The 15,471-nt window shown below is 45.9% G+C and overlaps 1 protein-coding gene across 4 annotated transcripts in view; it reads right to left on the bottom strand.

The window, feature by feature from the left end:
* LOC142566243 (uncharacterized) overlaps positions 1–15,471 on the bottom strand; it is a 209,859-nt gene that overhangs the window by 18,292 nt on the left and 176,096 nt on the right. Inside the window, exon 12 of one of the 4 annotated variants that reach the window (XM_075677084.1) lies at positions 13,483–13,560. The exons of the other annotated variants lie outside the window; for them this stretch is intronic. Coding sequence (XP_075533199.1) covers positions 13,552–13,560 — 9 coding nt within the window. The 3' untranslated portion in view covers positions 13,483–13,551. Of the gene's footprint in view, positions 1–13,482; positions 13,561–15,471 lie in introns of those variants that run through there. 4 annotated transcript variants of the gene reach the window in all.

The raw sequence follows: 15,471 nt of genomic DNA on the forward strand, positions 1-15,471 counted from the left end.
CGGGGAGGCGGCTCCGGCGCGCTCTCCGGCCACTACCTCCGTGCCCTCAACAGAAGTCAGGCGCGCAGCCGAACGGGAGCAACACACTCGACCGGTTGCCCTGGCAACCGCCGCAAACGGCGGTAATTTCTTTCCAGACCGCCAGACGCCGCCAGCATGGTAATGGCTCCGCTGGCTTGTGACCTTTTGTAGTCGCCGCAAACAGCGGAGTTTCCACTCCTAAATGCTTCTTGCACCGTGCCCTAAGGCAATCACCCGGCAAAACGACGTCCTCGAAAAGAACTCTCCAGTACGCGCAAACTAGCTTCTCATCATGCCCGTAGCATTGCGGCCAGAAATCCTGCACGCGCTGCATGATGAACAGACAGCCGGGTACCTCGGACTTTCGCGTACGCTCGCAAGGATACAAGTACTACTAGTCCCGCCTCACCACCGCCGTCGCCCATTACGTCAAGACATGACGAGACCGTCAGCAACGCAAGACACCCCCAGCAAGGCCAGCAGCACTGCTAGAGCTAATGGAACCTCAATGCCGACCGATCCAACAAATCGGGATGGGCTTATTTCCGACGTCAACATCTGGAAATAAGTGGATCGTCGTGGCTACCCACTACCTTACCCGCTACGCTGAAACAAGGCCCTGCACAAAGGTAGTGCGGCCGAAGTGGCGAAATTCTTCATCGAGAATATACTGCTCCGACATAGAGCCCCGGAAGTACTCATCACCGACCGAGGAACAGATTTTACAGCGGCGCTCCAGCAAGCGATTCTGCAACACAGCCGCACAAGCCACAGGAGGACAACTGCCTGCAGCGCTCAGAAGAGTGGTCATACGGAGAGGCTAAACAAGATCTTCTCAAACATGTTGACAGTGTACGTTGACGTCGAACACAAGACGTAGGATGCAGTCCTTCTGTACGTAAGCTTCGCTTATAGCCCGGCCGTGGAAGAAACAGCGATCACACCATTCAAGTTGGTTTACGGAAGGAACTCGACGACGACTCTCGACACCATTATGCCGTACGTCACCGACGAAGAGAATCTCTACGTCGCCACCTATCTCCAGCGCACCGAAGAAGCCCGACAGCAGGCCCGCCTGCGCTTCAAGAATAAGCAGAGGACCGGCAGCTGGCACTACAATCTCCGACGACGATACGTGGAGTATTAGCCCGGCGACCGTGTTTGGGTTTGGGCCACAGTACACCGACGAGGTTTTAGAAACTTCTGCGGCAGTACTTCAGACCCTACAAGATCATCCGACGAATTGGCGCACTGAACTACGAGGTCGTTCGAGAGGGCATTTCGCTAGCACAGCGGTGCCACTCAATACTCTAAATAGTCCATGTTGTGCGGCCGAAGCAGTTCTACCAGCCCTTTGGGACTGGTAGAACTGGTAAAAGTTCTACCAACTTTGGGACTCCGTTACTTTTTACTTTTTCATTGCTAAGCGTGCTTTTTTTCGCTCTCCTGTTTGTAGATCGGGATGATGCTTCTTAAGAGGGAGACGTTGACACGTTAGCTTGTTTATCGTTCTCGGGTGACCGCTTTTATTGCTGGAATAATTACATGGACACTCCAAGCGCATTTTTGCCATCACCGTGACGTTCTGTGTATACCCTTACACTCTAAGAAAAGTTTACATCCTTTGAGTCGTATCTTGCCACGCAACAATAAACGTCTACTGTCTTGCCCGCATTTCCTTTTAACGATTTTAACGCTTAAAAGTCTACAGCCCCTACTGTAAAAGTTTACACCCTTAAGGGTGTAAACTTTCATAAAGCGTAGACAGAAGTACACCCTCTGGGGTGTATATCTGCCACACAACAATAATCGTCATCTCCCTTGCTTACATTTCCTTGAAAACGCCGCGCCCACTACTTTCCTGTCGGGAATGCTATGTCGTGCTGATCGCGCGCATGCCGTTCGTTATTGGGAAGTACCGGGCTAGCAGCGTTAAAGACAGGAAATGTGGACAAGACAGATGCCGTTTATTGTTGTATGGCAAGATACAACCCAAAGGGTGTAATTCTTGTCTTGGATTGTATACTCTAAGAAAAGTTTACACCCTTTGAGTCGTATCTTGCCCGTCGTTTGAGTCGTTGGCGCTGGAAACTCAAGTTGCGGCACATCGCTGCAGAGGGCGAACCTATGGATATGAATCTTGAATGTAAACAGAAAAAATGACAACCATGCCGCTCTGTGAAGATGGAATGGCAGCGAAAGCTGAAGACAGTCAAAGCTCTTAAATGAAAACCAAAGTTTTCTTACTCTGCCATTCCATCTTCACAGAGTGGAATGATTGTCATTTCCTGCGTTGCGAGTCTGGCGTCGTTGCTCGTTGAGGTGCCCGGGCTCGCGTTTGCCGCTTTCGTTCAGCATCGCGTGAACATTCTTCGTCGGTGGTCGTTTCCCGCCAGGGCCGTTTACATTCTAGTTGTTGTTCCCTCCGGTGCTCCTCGTACGCATGTTGTTCTTCGGGTGCACGGACTATACATGTCCGCCCCATGGATAACGCAGCTTTTTTAGCGCTGATACCTCTCCTGCTTATGTACTGCTATAACCTTGACGTCATGCTATTGTTCATGGCGAGCGTTCTAATCTGTTCCGCATTTTGACACCTGCGCCGCAGCACTGTCCCCGTACGGGTGTGTAAGAAATCGCTAAGTCTGTTTCTGTGGCCGGACGCCCAAAAAACTACGAAAGGTTAGTCATATACAGCTTTTTCTGTAAAAACTTGGAGGACGCTTCGCCTTAAATAGTGGAACGCGATTGCATTCAAACATCCCTGACTGCTTCTCAGGCTTCCTGGCAACTGCAGCTTATGTAACCCTAATGCTTACCTGCAAACGCGGGCGCCTTACCGGGCGTCTTACCCTATGCACGAAGGCCCACTTTCTGGTTCCTTTTTTCCTTGTATTTCACCCGCACGGCGGGCGCCGCCACTTCCGCGGACACGAGCGCCATCGGGATGTTGTTTCAAGGAACCGAGCGCACCGTTCCCATTAATGGCCAATTTAGCAAATCACACCGCTACACACCGCGGCGCCCCAATGCGCCGTTTCATCCAGTCATCGTCACCCCAGTGGGGCACAGTTCGCGTCATAAGACAGACCTCAAACGGCAGCTGGAAAAGGGCTTTGTGTTGAGTTTCCGCGCAACTGAAAAATGTTTTCTCGTACATTCAAATTTCAGTCCGACGCTATCATTAATGTAGGTTGTGCGAAAGCCCTACTTAAAGAATTTTCCGACGCATTTAACCTTGAGAAATTTACTTAATTCTGTAATGCCTATACACCACGCGCAGAGCCTGCGTGGTTCGGTATCATTTTTCTCATACGGACAGCGGCCTCGACACCGGGCGCCAACACCGGATTTCTGGCGGCACAGTGCCCTTAAAGTAGTCGCGTTAAAATTCATCTCGCAGGTAAAGGAAAATGGCAGTAAAGCTTACCGTGAGAAACGTGGAGCAAGTCGAAAGCTGTACGCGGCGCTATACTCCATCCTGGAACGATGGCCATGAACACACGGGAGCGTGTCATCTACCCGTGCTACCCTTCTTGCCGGCGCACAATCGCCTGACCTTATTTTATTACTCTCCCTTTCTGAGCATAGACATGTGAGTGCAGTGTATTGTGACACACCCTCTACTTCCAGGCTTATTCCGTTGCTCGGTGATCGGACGTCTGATGACAGAAACCGATAAGACGAAGATGAGACGATTTGCTGGCAACGTTACTAGACTACGTTCAGTTTTCAAACTCCTGTGACTGCGCGGACCCACCACCGATCCTCGCATCTCTGGCGCTGCTGTCACACTTTGTTCGGTCAGCACGGCGCGAACGGGGCGGCGAAACGCTGTCCGCGGCTGTTGACGCGTATTGGCGGTGTTCATTAGGCGCGTGCTTTGCCGCAGTCTGGGTGTTTTTGCGACACTTTAGTGCGTTTTCAATGTCGTGTGCAATTTGACGAGTGTACGGCCCATGTCATCCAATTTTATTTGGTGACGCGAATGCGTATTTATGCTCCGTTCCTGCAGCGAGAACCTGCCTTGAATGCGCAAGTATGATCGCAAGCGAGCAAAGCTCATGTAGGTTTTAACATTGCACTTGTGAATGTAGTGCTCTGATGAAAAAAGGGCGCTAGGTTCATTTTTTTTTTCCAACGCGAAATGAGGTTCTGAGAGTTTGTATGTACAGGGTGTCCCAGCTAACTTTAGCCAGTTTTAGAATAAGCGAATGGCAAGTAGATGAACAAAGCCAAGGTAATGTTGTTTGCCATCACTTGGAAATGCTGAAATATTTTTTCATTCCGCCTAGTTAGGTAATTAGTCTTAATTATTTCATAAATTTTTGAAATATATAACTATATGGAAAGTGTGATTGGTAAAATTGTAGCGCTACATCAAAAACTCCCGACACATCTTTCGCTTCCTCAATACGTGCTACATAAGTGTTTTTCCGAGTGTGAAAGCATCCCGCCGGTCGAGGTACTTTGCATGTATTCCCGGCCTGCTTTCACGCTCGGAAAAACTTTTATGTAGCACGTACTGAGGAACACAAAGCTGTGTCGGCAGCTTTTCATGTCGATCTATAATATCGAATTGACACCTTTAATCTAGTTACAATATTGGCGATGTTCATTAAATAATTCGGACTAATTATCTAATTAGGCGTGATAAAACAATAATTTGAGTATTTCCAAGCGACGGCAAATAACATTACCTTGGTTCTGGCCAGCTACGTGGCATTCGCATATTTTTGAACTGCGGCAAAAGTTAGCTGGGACACCTTGTATATCGAGAGAAGGTGCCTTGAATTTATTCCTACTATTTTAAAAGTGCACGGATAGACCTGTTAAAAAATAATTATGGGGTTTTACGTGCCAAGGATAGACCTGTTGACCACTACAACTGCTGATGAGTAGCACCAATTAGTACTAATTAATTACCCGATTAACCTGCGGATAGCTACGACGGCTGATTATACAACTTTAGTACTAATAAGCTAATTGTTTTTTACATGATCGAATAATGAAAATACGAGGGACACTGCGTTGACGAAGTATATGATTTGTATATCTTGTGTTCTAATAAAGAAATAGTTATCCCAACGTGGATGAATGCGAAAGCATTACCACCACCAAAGGTTGAGGGTTCGACTGTCACCAACGATCGTGGGTTCGAGTGCTTTAATTAGCTCAATATTGATTAACTTCGTCTTAATTATCACAGTAAGTGGGTTCGACTCCTACCAGTGGTCGTGATTTCGAGTGTCATAATGAACTCTATCGTAACTAAATATGCGCCTTAATTCGCTCTCCCTTAATTAACTTCGCCCTAATGAACACCAAAGGCACTGTGTTGGACTCCCACTAAAGGCCGCGGGTTCGAGGGCCCTAACTATATCGTAGAAACTGGTATTAATTAACAGCGCTCTAATTAACTCAAACGGTCACGTGTTCGACTGCCACCGATGGGCGTGGGTTCGAGTGCCTTAACTCTATTTGAGTTAACTTTGCCTTAAATCGCCTAATTCACTCTGCTTTAATCCACTCTACCTTAACTGGCGTCGTGAACTGCATCGATTGGCTCACTTGGACTCCTTTGACTTTTTGGACCATCGTGTGGTCGCGCTAACACCGCCTCATGAGTCATACAATGCATTCGCATTAATAATTAATTAATACTAATCAGCAACAGCTGATTACAGCTACTAATCAGCTACTTACATTTACCCATCAGCAAGAGCTGATTAGTACAGCGCAGTGGACGGCCGGGGCTGCTGCGGCCTTGGACTAAGGACTGCAGAGCGCATTCCGGGGAGCCCAGCAGCATTTTCACAGCTACGTGAAGTTCAATCAATCTGCCAAACACAAGACTATAAAAACAATAAATAAAGCATCGGTTAAAACACTTGCTGCGTTCGTAAGTTGCGCATTCGGAGGACCCAAGCACCTTCGCAACGCAGAGCTGCACGCGAGTAGAGCTACCTGCGGTGCTCCCGCCCTCTGGTGGCAAACCAAGATTTGGGGGCACCCGCGATATACGGCGCCTACGGAGAGTTAAACAACTAAACCTAGTCTAGTAACGTTGGTTGCTGGCGCAGATGTTCGCACGGTGCAGTGCGGTCTAAATTTAAGTGCATCAAAGATGAAATCCATTGGCTCAGACAACGGCGCACTGAAGGGAGTGTGGGCATTTCGCGCACGCACACATGCACAACCGCACTGCCGGCTCAGCCATCTAAAACATAGCCGTCGAGATTTGTTTCTACTCTATGAGAGCCACGTCTGAATCGTGGTTTAGGGCGTCACGTAAAGCTCTAACGAAACCAAGACGCAGATTTTCAGTAGCCCAAATATAGCCACATTGCCAACTCGCCGAAATCGACCACGAAATTTATTTTATGTAGCCCAATTTGGCTATATATAGCCAAACCTGGCAACACTGAAATTTCGCAGGCCGCTTTGAAGATGAGGCGTGCGTCTAATTGTCGTACAAAAATCCCTCACGTGACCTGATCCTAGGTGCCTAGGGACAGGATCGGTTAGGGACTTTTGAGAATGCATGATGGTGGCGCCGAGCGACGCCGTGGCGTGTTCGTTCTCGGCGTGATCGTTCACCGGCTCGCGCGGACCGCGCGTTGTTCAACGTTGCTTATGTGATTGTGCTTGCGTTGCTTGTGTGTTGGTTGTAGGTACTTGGCGGGAAAGCCGCGAGTAGTGGTGATGCGACAGTGCGGCTTTCGCCATCTGTGCTTTCGCCTCGGTGAGCTTTGGCAGTACAGAATCTGCGTTGTGTGACCCGTGCTTCCTTGACAATTGAAATGTGGCCTGGCGCCTCGGCAGCGAAGTTCTGCGAACCGCGATGCCGTGGCGTGCGTTGAACCTCCGGCCCACGCCGACGGCTGGTCGTGTGTCTCCGCAGTGGGTTCAGTATTTGTTGGCTAAAAGTCTTGCAGTAGTAGTGGTGTGGCATGTCGGCTTTAAGTCTCGGTGAACTCTGGTGGTGTGAGATCCGTATTTCTCAAGAATTCAGTGGTGCTGACGATTGAAATATTCAAGTGGCGTAGCGCCTCGGCAATGCAATTTGCGAACCGCCGCTGTGCAGCAGCTTCGTCGTGTTCGCCCCTTTTCGGCAACGTCATCACATCGCACATGCACCTTTACTTGACGGGACTCGTAGGCGGATGTATTGCACGTATTTTTCGCCACGACTTACGTAAGTAATATAATGCTTAAGGTGGTGTTTGCTCACAACTGTTCACGCGTCCTTGAAATGGGGCAGCGCATGTTTTCAATCGTGTTCAGCGCTAGTGCACTATCCGTGACTTCATGTGGTTTACTTTTATCGTGGGCTTTACGACAATTATCGCGTAGTGCTGTGAACATAACGGAGCTTTAGTGACGTCACATGATCTGCCAGAATTCCAGGAAATGCAGAGTAGATGTTTAATAATATTCGTACTAAGGGCGCGATAAGCACAGTGAGGTGGAGCTTAATACTGTGCCCTGTGATGTTCAGCTGCATTTGTGCCCGTTTTTCGCGCTCTTATTTTTAGCAACGGGACGCAGGGTTCGGTACAAAGTTGGGACGAATGAATGTGTATATACGTCTGCAATAATTTCACCGCAACACATTTGTTACCCTGAAGATACTGCCCCGCCTGCTTTACTATAATCTCAGGTGCTGTCGAGCTCTCTATTTGACAGTATTTTTATTTTCACATGCTGAATGATCCTACCGCAACACATATATATAGTGAGGTGAAGGTTATTAATGTTGCCAAATGCTTTGACAGTGTCAGATCTAACAGTTATAGAATGACATGGCCAATACAACAGCTCACACCTTCACTTTAAAAATTGTATTAGGACTGTCAAACAAATCTTACAACACAGAAAAACAACGTAAACACCTCAAGAGTTGATTAGCAAGTAATACTGGAAAGTACAAGTCTAGTGGCCAAGGGTGTGGTGAAGTGCTTTCAACATTCAACCAACACACCTTAAGTGCTTAAAAATTTCTAGCATATTGATGCAGGCTGATCAGACTTACTTTGATATTGGTTGTTTTACAATGAAAATAATAGTACTGCATAAGAGGACGCAAGCGACTCGTGTGCTGCTTGGTTATGCAAACCACATGGATGCCAGAAATACCCAAACATGATGCTTGTTTACACATGCTGCTTGCGTCCACTAATCTAAAGCTATCTAATGTCAGCAGTATAAAGAGAGGCTGTAAAAATATGGCTTTGAATTTCACAACTCCAATTTTGTTTCTTCTGTACTTGTACAACATACGGTTTCGTGACAGCATCTGCCTAGCTCATTGCCACATTTTGCGACAAAAGCAGTGATGATTCAGTCAGAGTTGCCTGTCCTAATATTACTCCAATAATTCTTTAAACAGTTCATTTTTTAAGCACGAAGCATGTCATGCCCAACTAGAAAATTAACCACGCAATAATCTACTAGAAGTGGCAAAAAAATCGGCAGTCTTCTGAAGTCAGCTTGATTTGCAGCTGCTAAAATTGGCTATTATTGAATTAGGGAAAGGAAAAAACGGCTTGAATAAACATATGTCTCATCAGAAAGTTGCGGTGGTGTGCTGCAGGCTAAAAGCCGTTTTGGCATTGGTCTACCTCTGTCCCAAAACCAGGCACCACAGCCAAGGCGACTTCACTTGGCTTTGACAGCTTCAAATTCGCTCTCACAAGGACGTAATACTCAGTCGAGGTGAGCTCAAGGCACATCACCCACATTGGGGATGCAAAGACATACGGCCAAGAGGATGCCACCTTGACGAAGCAGACACCACAGACCTCAAATTAACAAATGACACCAACTATCCCAACTGGTATACCCTCCATTCAAACCAGAAGGGCAGTACACTTACCTAGCATGGGCAACTAGGGCCTTCATCCAGAGTGTCAGTGCGACTCTGCCCCAAGAGGCAGCGACCATTATGTGATATACTTGATGTAGGGGTGAAAATGTGCCACATTCACAAAATCGGGGTTTCAGGCTGGGACCATTTCCGTGATGCACTTGAGTGTGCAGAATGTGAAGGTGTTGAAGAATGGCTAGCAACACGCATCCTTTACACACTGCAAAAAGCGACATGCTGACTAGAGCTTACTGGGCGTGTCATTTAAACATATAGGCCTCAGTAAGCTGTGACACATTCTCGGCCATAACAGGATGCACCAAATACTGTAATACTATTGAAAACACGCTGCTCGATTTTCAGTGCACATCTGAGAAATTTGAGGAACAAGCTGCAGATGCTTTCCCCGACAGCCTCACAGTGACTGACCGTCACCTGAGTTGTACGCACCTTAATGATCACTTGCCAAGGAAGGAATGGAAAGCCTCTATATACGATGGCAGAATCTGTTGTTGCTCTCGTGCATGTCAACACTTAAAGTGCACATGGCAAAGATGGAGTCATTTTTCAGATGTTGAGGAATCTTGCCGAAACAAGGAAGCAAGCACTATTGCTTGTAATCAATGAAATCTGGAATATTGGAATTCCCCAGAGAGTGGAAACACTTGGTCATGATGCCACTACCGAAACCAGGCAAGAAACCTGACACCATAGACAACTTTTGATCAGTTTCACTCACATTGACAGTGTGCATATTGATTGAAGTAATGTGCCTCACGAGGCTGAACCAGCATCTGGGAAAGACAAGACAATTTCCACCTGTGCCAGATTGGTTTCTGACCTAAGGTTGACATGTGCCACAATAGCCTCTTTCTGCAGCAAACCATCGCCAATGCCAGCCGCTTCGGAGGAAAGATGTATGGGTTCTTAGTCACAGTCCAACCAAGAAGGATGTTGAGCACAGTCTGCAATGAGGAGGTACTGGTGGCCTTTCGTGAAGCCTGCCCAGGGATTAGTGTTGCCAAAGCCTCTTATGCAACCATATGTTTGAATATGAAGTTACAGTAAACAGCCAAAGACTTTTACCAACTGCACAGGTGGAAATGCAGGTAAAACCCGGGCCAGCACACTTGGGTGCAGGAGTGATTCGCTGATGAGGTAAGAAGGTGACTTAACAGTTGGTGATAAGGTACACCGAATGCAGGTATGCGCAGTATGTATACATACTGTTAGGCTGAAACAGATTAATTTGCTCCAAAGCAATATCAAAAGCTAAATTTTTTAGGATGCCACTCATGTGCTTTAGGTAAGTGTGGACATCATCATCATCAGTCTGGTTACGCTTGCTGCAGCACAAAGCCTCTCCCATACTTTTCCAACTACCTCGGTCATGTACTAATTGTGGCCATGTTGTCCCTGCAAATTTCTTAATCTCATCCGCCCCCCCCCCAACTTTCTGCCGCCCTCTGCTACGCTCCCCTTCCTAGTAGTGTGGACAGGGTTATATAAAGCGGCATAGGCAAATGATACAACTAGATACAGCTGTTAAGCGTAACATTTTTTTTCTGGACTAAATTCTTGCTCCTTGAACTCATTCTAGATCATTAACTGTAGCAACAAAGTAGTGGAACACTACCGAACAAAGGCATGTAGCGTGCACATCTCAATTGTTCTTATGCCAGTCTTCTTTTATACACCAATAGCTGCTATGGGCCAACTCCCCTGGTTCTAATGTCTACTGGTGTTGTCACTCTAATTCCCAAATTTATTGCTGGAATATTGCAGATAAAGTTCTCATTCTGATGCGTGGATTCAAACATATGATCAAAAGATTGGCAGTCCACAATTCTTCATTTCAGCCACTCTGCTGAAGGTACAGTCGTGGCGAATACTGATCCTGGAGAGTGCGATCTAGCGAACAGGTGCCATGATTGGCTAACACCTGCTCAATGTCTGCGTACTGTATATAGAGCTGGCGTCCACGCCTACAAATTCTTAGTCATCACTTTCCCCACTTGTGAAGGCAGTCCTATGTTAATTTTTCTTCTTACATGTAATGACAGTGATTGGGTGCATCTGCTTTATTAATCTTCTAGTGCTTCGCTTCTCACATTTACTGGATGGGGCTGATTGATGGGGCAGAGCGCGAGACCTAGCAATGGGTAGCTCAAGTATACATTTGAGAAAACCAAATTAATTCAGCAGTAAGAAGCTAAAGGGTTGTTTTTCTGGAGACCAGTGACCAAGTCTGGATGTGAAAGAGGAGGAAGAAAACTAGTCTTTCCACTTCAACACTGGGAGGCACAACTCCCACAAATAAGTACAACTCGTACTTATTTTACTTCTTTAAAGGAGATTACTGACTTGCACTGGCAAGTGTTCACTTCAACAAAGACCGAATGAAGCAAGCTTCCTGCGCATATTCACCATTTATTGCATCACTTTCACAGTATGAGTGAAACTCCAATTTTTGTTATGCCACAACTTGCCCAATCTTGTGTTTTGCAGTAGGATGTTAGCAGTGCTATTAAGGCACTTAAATATTCGTGAATAGTAGTAGAGAAAAAAAGCAAGAAAACAGTGGCTTTTTGTGCATCGACTATGCATGCACCTGGTGCTCTCATGTCCATTTTTTCCGCTATCTGCTAAGCCATTCTAAACAAGAAAAGCTCATACACAATTATTGTGCAGAGTCAGACAACTAAACCAGTATCCTTGGTAAGCAATGTTTACTTATTTGGTGACATTTTCTGTGGCCCTACTATTGGGCTTTTTCATCCTTTTCAGCTGTGCAGATTCATTAAGAAGTGACAAGACAGTTTGACAATTTTAATCATTAAAAGACTTAGCCAAACCTTTTTTGGGTTGTTTTTCCTTGCTTTCAGACTCTGCACATTGCCTTTTAAGGCATGTTTTAAGTGTTTCTTTTTTTAGCGAGAGGGCATGTTAACATCTTTTACACCATGTCAATTATGTGGTGCCATAGTGTGTTCTTGGATGGAGTGTTGCCCTTTCATTCAGTACAATATAATGTCGTTTTTTGTGTCGTAGGTCGTTTTACATTTGAGTATGAGTGTAGCATTTCGCTAAGTTATGCCTCTGTCACCCAAGCTTCCAAGTTTGCTACCCACTGCTGTTGACATGTGACACACATGTGACTTTTGTTCAATAAAAGGAACTCTGTCATTTATCCTGTGCACTGGTTGTCTTCTTGAATTACAATTTCTTGCCTATATTAGTTCTTTGTTGTATCTCAGATTAGGAATGGCTATCACAGTTGACATCATTTAACCATATTGACACGTGTACTTATCTTTATCGGGCAACCACGTTTCGCCGCCTAACAAATGTAATCGCACAGCATGGGACGCGCCTGCATGTATCCGAAGGTTCTGGAAAGTTATCGATGCTTTTATCCGCTGTCTGTTGTCGCCGAGACTTATGTTATCTGATTTCATCACCTGACGCGAATGGTGTAGAACTTTGTGGAAGGCACGCGGGTCCGAACGATTAGTCTGGAACATTCGACGACTGCTCTATAAAAGCCGACGCGCTTGACCCGCAGATCAGATTTTCGACGATCGCCGACTGTGTTCGCCGCTTTCGTTGTGCTATAAGTGTAGCTTGTTTTGTGGTCACAGGTTCGCCCAATAAAAATCTAGTTTTGCCTTTCACAGTATTGTTACTGTGTTCTTAACGTCACCACCACGTGACAATATTGCACACAATGTGGATATGTACTTGCAATATTTGGCCACCATAAATAGAAGTTAATAATTCAAGAATAGTGCCTTTGCATGGTGAGGCAGCCATGAATTGTAGCTATAAGTCACCAGCACTGCAAGTAGCGCTGTGTGTGGAGAATATAGTTCAACTCTACTACTTTCAAACATCATTGTTTTTATCTGCATGTGTATAGCTCCAGTTCCTGTGAACAACACGCATCTGGCAGAAGAGTGGCTTGCACCTGCAGTTGGGCCCAATGAATAGCCAAATTTCTGCTCGTTTTCATGTTATTAGCATATTAGTTGAGGCAGTCGTTCTTATAGTAGCCTGTTTGCCCAGTGTAGAAGCCACTGCGGGTGTCAGGATCTTGTACACATCTTCAGCTTTGCAGGGGACAGAGCATCTGGCACATAGTTTGTCACAGGCCATGTCTTTGGGGCAAGTTGGGTTTACTCACTTGCAAAGGGAGAACCAAGCTTGTTGGATATGAATTAAACCGCCTGTACACTCGGTGGCCTTCTTCATTTTGTGTGACATATATGGTTATAGATACCCTTGCTTTATGCACTTCTTGTCCGGCAGTAGTTTTGCTTTTGAAACACTCAGGATAGCTTTCAGCAAGCTGGACAGGAATAGCACTGAAAAACCCGCAGATGTTAATTGTCGCACTTGTCATGCGAAGCTTCATACAGTATGATGAAGACGGAAATTAACGAGGGTGTTCCTCAAGGCCTTCTATCACGTCATGAGTTTGGAGCAACGTGATGTATAGCACTTTTCTGATCGCATACTATAGGTTCAGCAGGTGTGGCCATGGTTAAAGTGCAGTGCAAGGTCAAGAAAACTTATCTATGAGCAGCACACTGGTAAAGGAGACGCTTGGAAAACTAGTGGGAAGCCTGTTGAACATCTAATTGACCAAGTTGCTGGCTTCATCAGGCAAACTGTGATAAAGAGAAGGAAGTCATCAACACATCAGTATGTTTTTGCGTATATACACTGCTAAGGTTCTCAGGCACGTCTCTTGTAACACGCCAACAAATCTTAGTGCGCAAGCTATGACCAACAACATATGCCTTCTGTTTGGACAAAGAACTGCTCATTGTAACTGATGAAGATCGAGTGAACAAAAAAGACGGCAGCTCCACTAATCTGGTTTCACTGGTATCAGCAGTGCTTTGTAAGCATGCATCGCCATACTGCCCACTGCCTTCTTGGTTGACATCAGCAAGGACCGGCTTGAGGCAAGGGGTAATAAACATCTTTACAAGCTAAAAATGCATGCATGCATGGAGAGCACATTGTGTCCGAAAAGTAGGCACTTCACAGGGGCACTGGAGAAGAAACAGATTATTGACAGTGGCCAAAGGCAAGCCTATCTGCTACTAAACACCCAACACTGTTGCCATGTGACACCTCTGAAACAATCCTTCTGAAAGAAGAAATCATCCTTGTGCATCCATAAAGAGGGCGAATAGGCAAAGCCCCTTCAGCAATGCTGCCAGCTTCAAGAGGCCCACTTGGCACATCCTGAATGCTTCCTTCTTAGACTTTGCTGGGTGCAAGCATTCCACTGTCCAAAAGTTGTCATTGAGAGCACTGTTGGTTTGGTGGCAATACAGTTCCGAAGCGATTGCAAGAAACCTCCCTTCCGAGTTGGTCTGGAGGCTCATGGTGCTCACGAAGCGACACCATGAGACAAGCAAGGTGACCGGATGCCTCTAAGCCTTTGTTCGTTTATCACACTGTTCTGTTAGTAAAAACCATCAGATCTGAAACCAACAAGCTCAAGTGCAGCACTCGTGGGGTTACTGTGGAGGATCCATAATAAAAAGCACAAAACAGAAAACTGAAGGGAAAGGATAAGGCACCATTTAACACCTAGTATTGCTGCAGCCCACCCCCTTTATTTTGTCTGGTCATGCTACATTTTTTTCTATAGATAGGCATGAACTTATCCTGTGGACACCTTACTGCAGAGAGCATAGGTGATGTTCCCAATCGGTGTCCGATTTTTATATACACTATGTGCTGGCTCAAAGAGGCTCGAAAGACTGCAATGGAAGCTTCTAATAGAAAAGGTGCCTGGAAGAAAAAGAGCTGTGCTGCAACCATCTTGGCAACATCTTGTCCCCTTAATAAAATTGTGCTTTTGTATAAACTTCAGCCCTCCAGTTTAAAGTACCAGTGCACTTATGAACAACGAATCAATTCTCAAAGAGCATGTGCAGTCCAGCCAGAAGCATAGGCATGAATCCGCATCGTGCTCCTGCATTGAAGGTGAATAATGCGTTACAAAATCGCGAATGTGCCTTAGTAAGCTTCCCTGCAATATGAATTTGTAATGTACAAAGAATTGTCAATTAAGCTTACCAAGAGCACAGATGCACTTGGAAATTATATCACAATTGAAAATAATGAGCAAACCTATGTGCCCTTTCCACTCTTAGTATGCTTTACTGCACAATGCTTATTTCCACCTCTTTATTGCGGTGTAACAAGCTACGAAAGAAACGTTGCATAATTGAGATTTTTAAGATTACCTATTTTGCAGTACACCTATGTTCTGCGGTGAAGCCTAAGCAAAGTACTGCGGTGAAGCATACTAAAAGTGGAAAGGGGCCACTGTCACTGGACATAAAAAGAGTTCTTTAATTATACCCTATGATTATACACTCGCGCAACCGCCGCCTCTCAGGTCGCCTGAGTGGACATACTATGCTGGGTGATAGCGGCCCCCTCCCACTTTTAGTATCCTTTACCGCCTAACTAAAATGTACTGCGGCGAAGAAGCAGTACATTTGTATTGAGAGAATAAACAAATGGTTTTTACAACAGTACAGAAATAAACGCGC

Source organism: Dermacentor variabilis, unplaced genomic scaffold (genome assembly GCF_050947875.1).
Source record: "Dermacentor variabilis isolate Ectoservices unplaced genomic scaffold, ASM5094787v1 scaffold_12, whole genome shotgun sequence".
Classification (NCBI taxonomy): Eukaryota; Metazoa; Arthropoda; class Arachnida; order Ixodida; family Ixodidae; genus Dermacentor; species Dermacentor variabilis.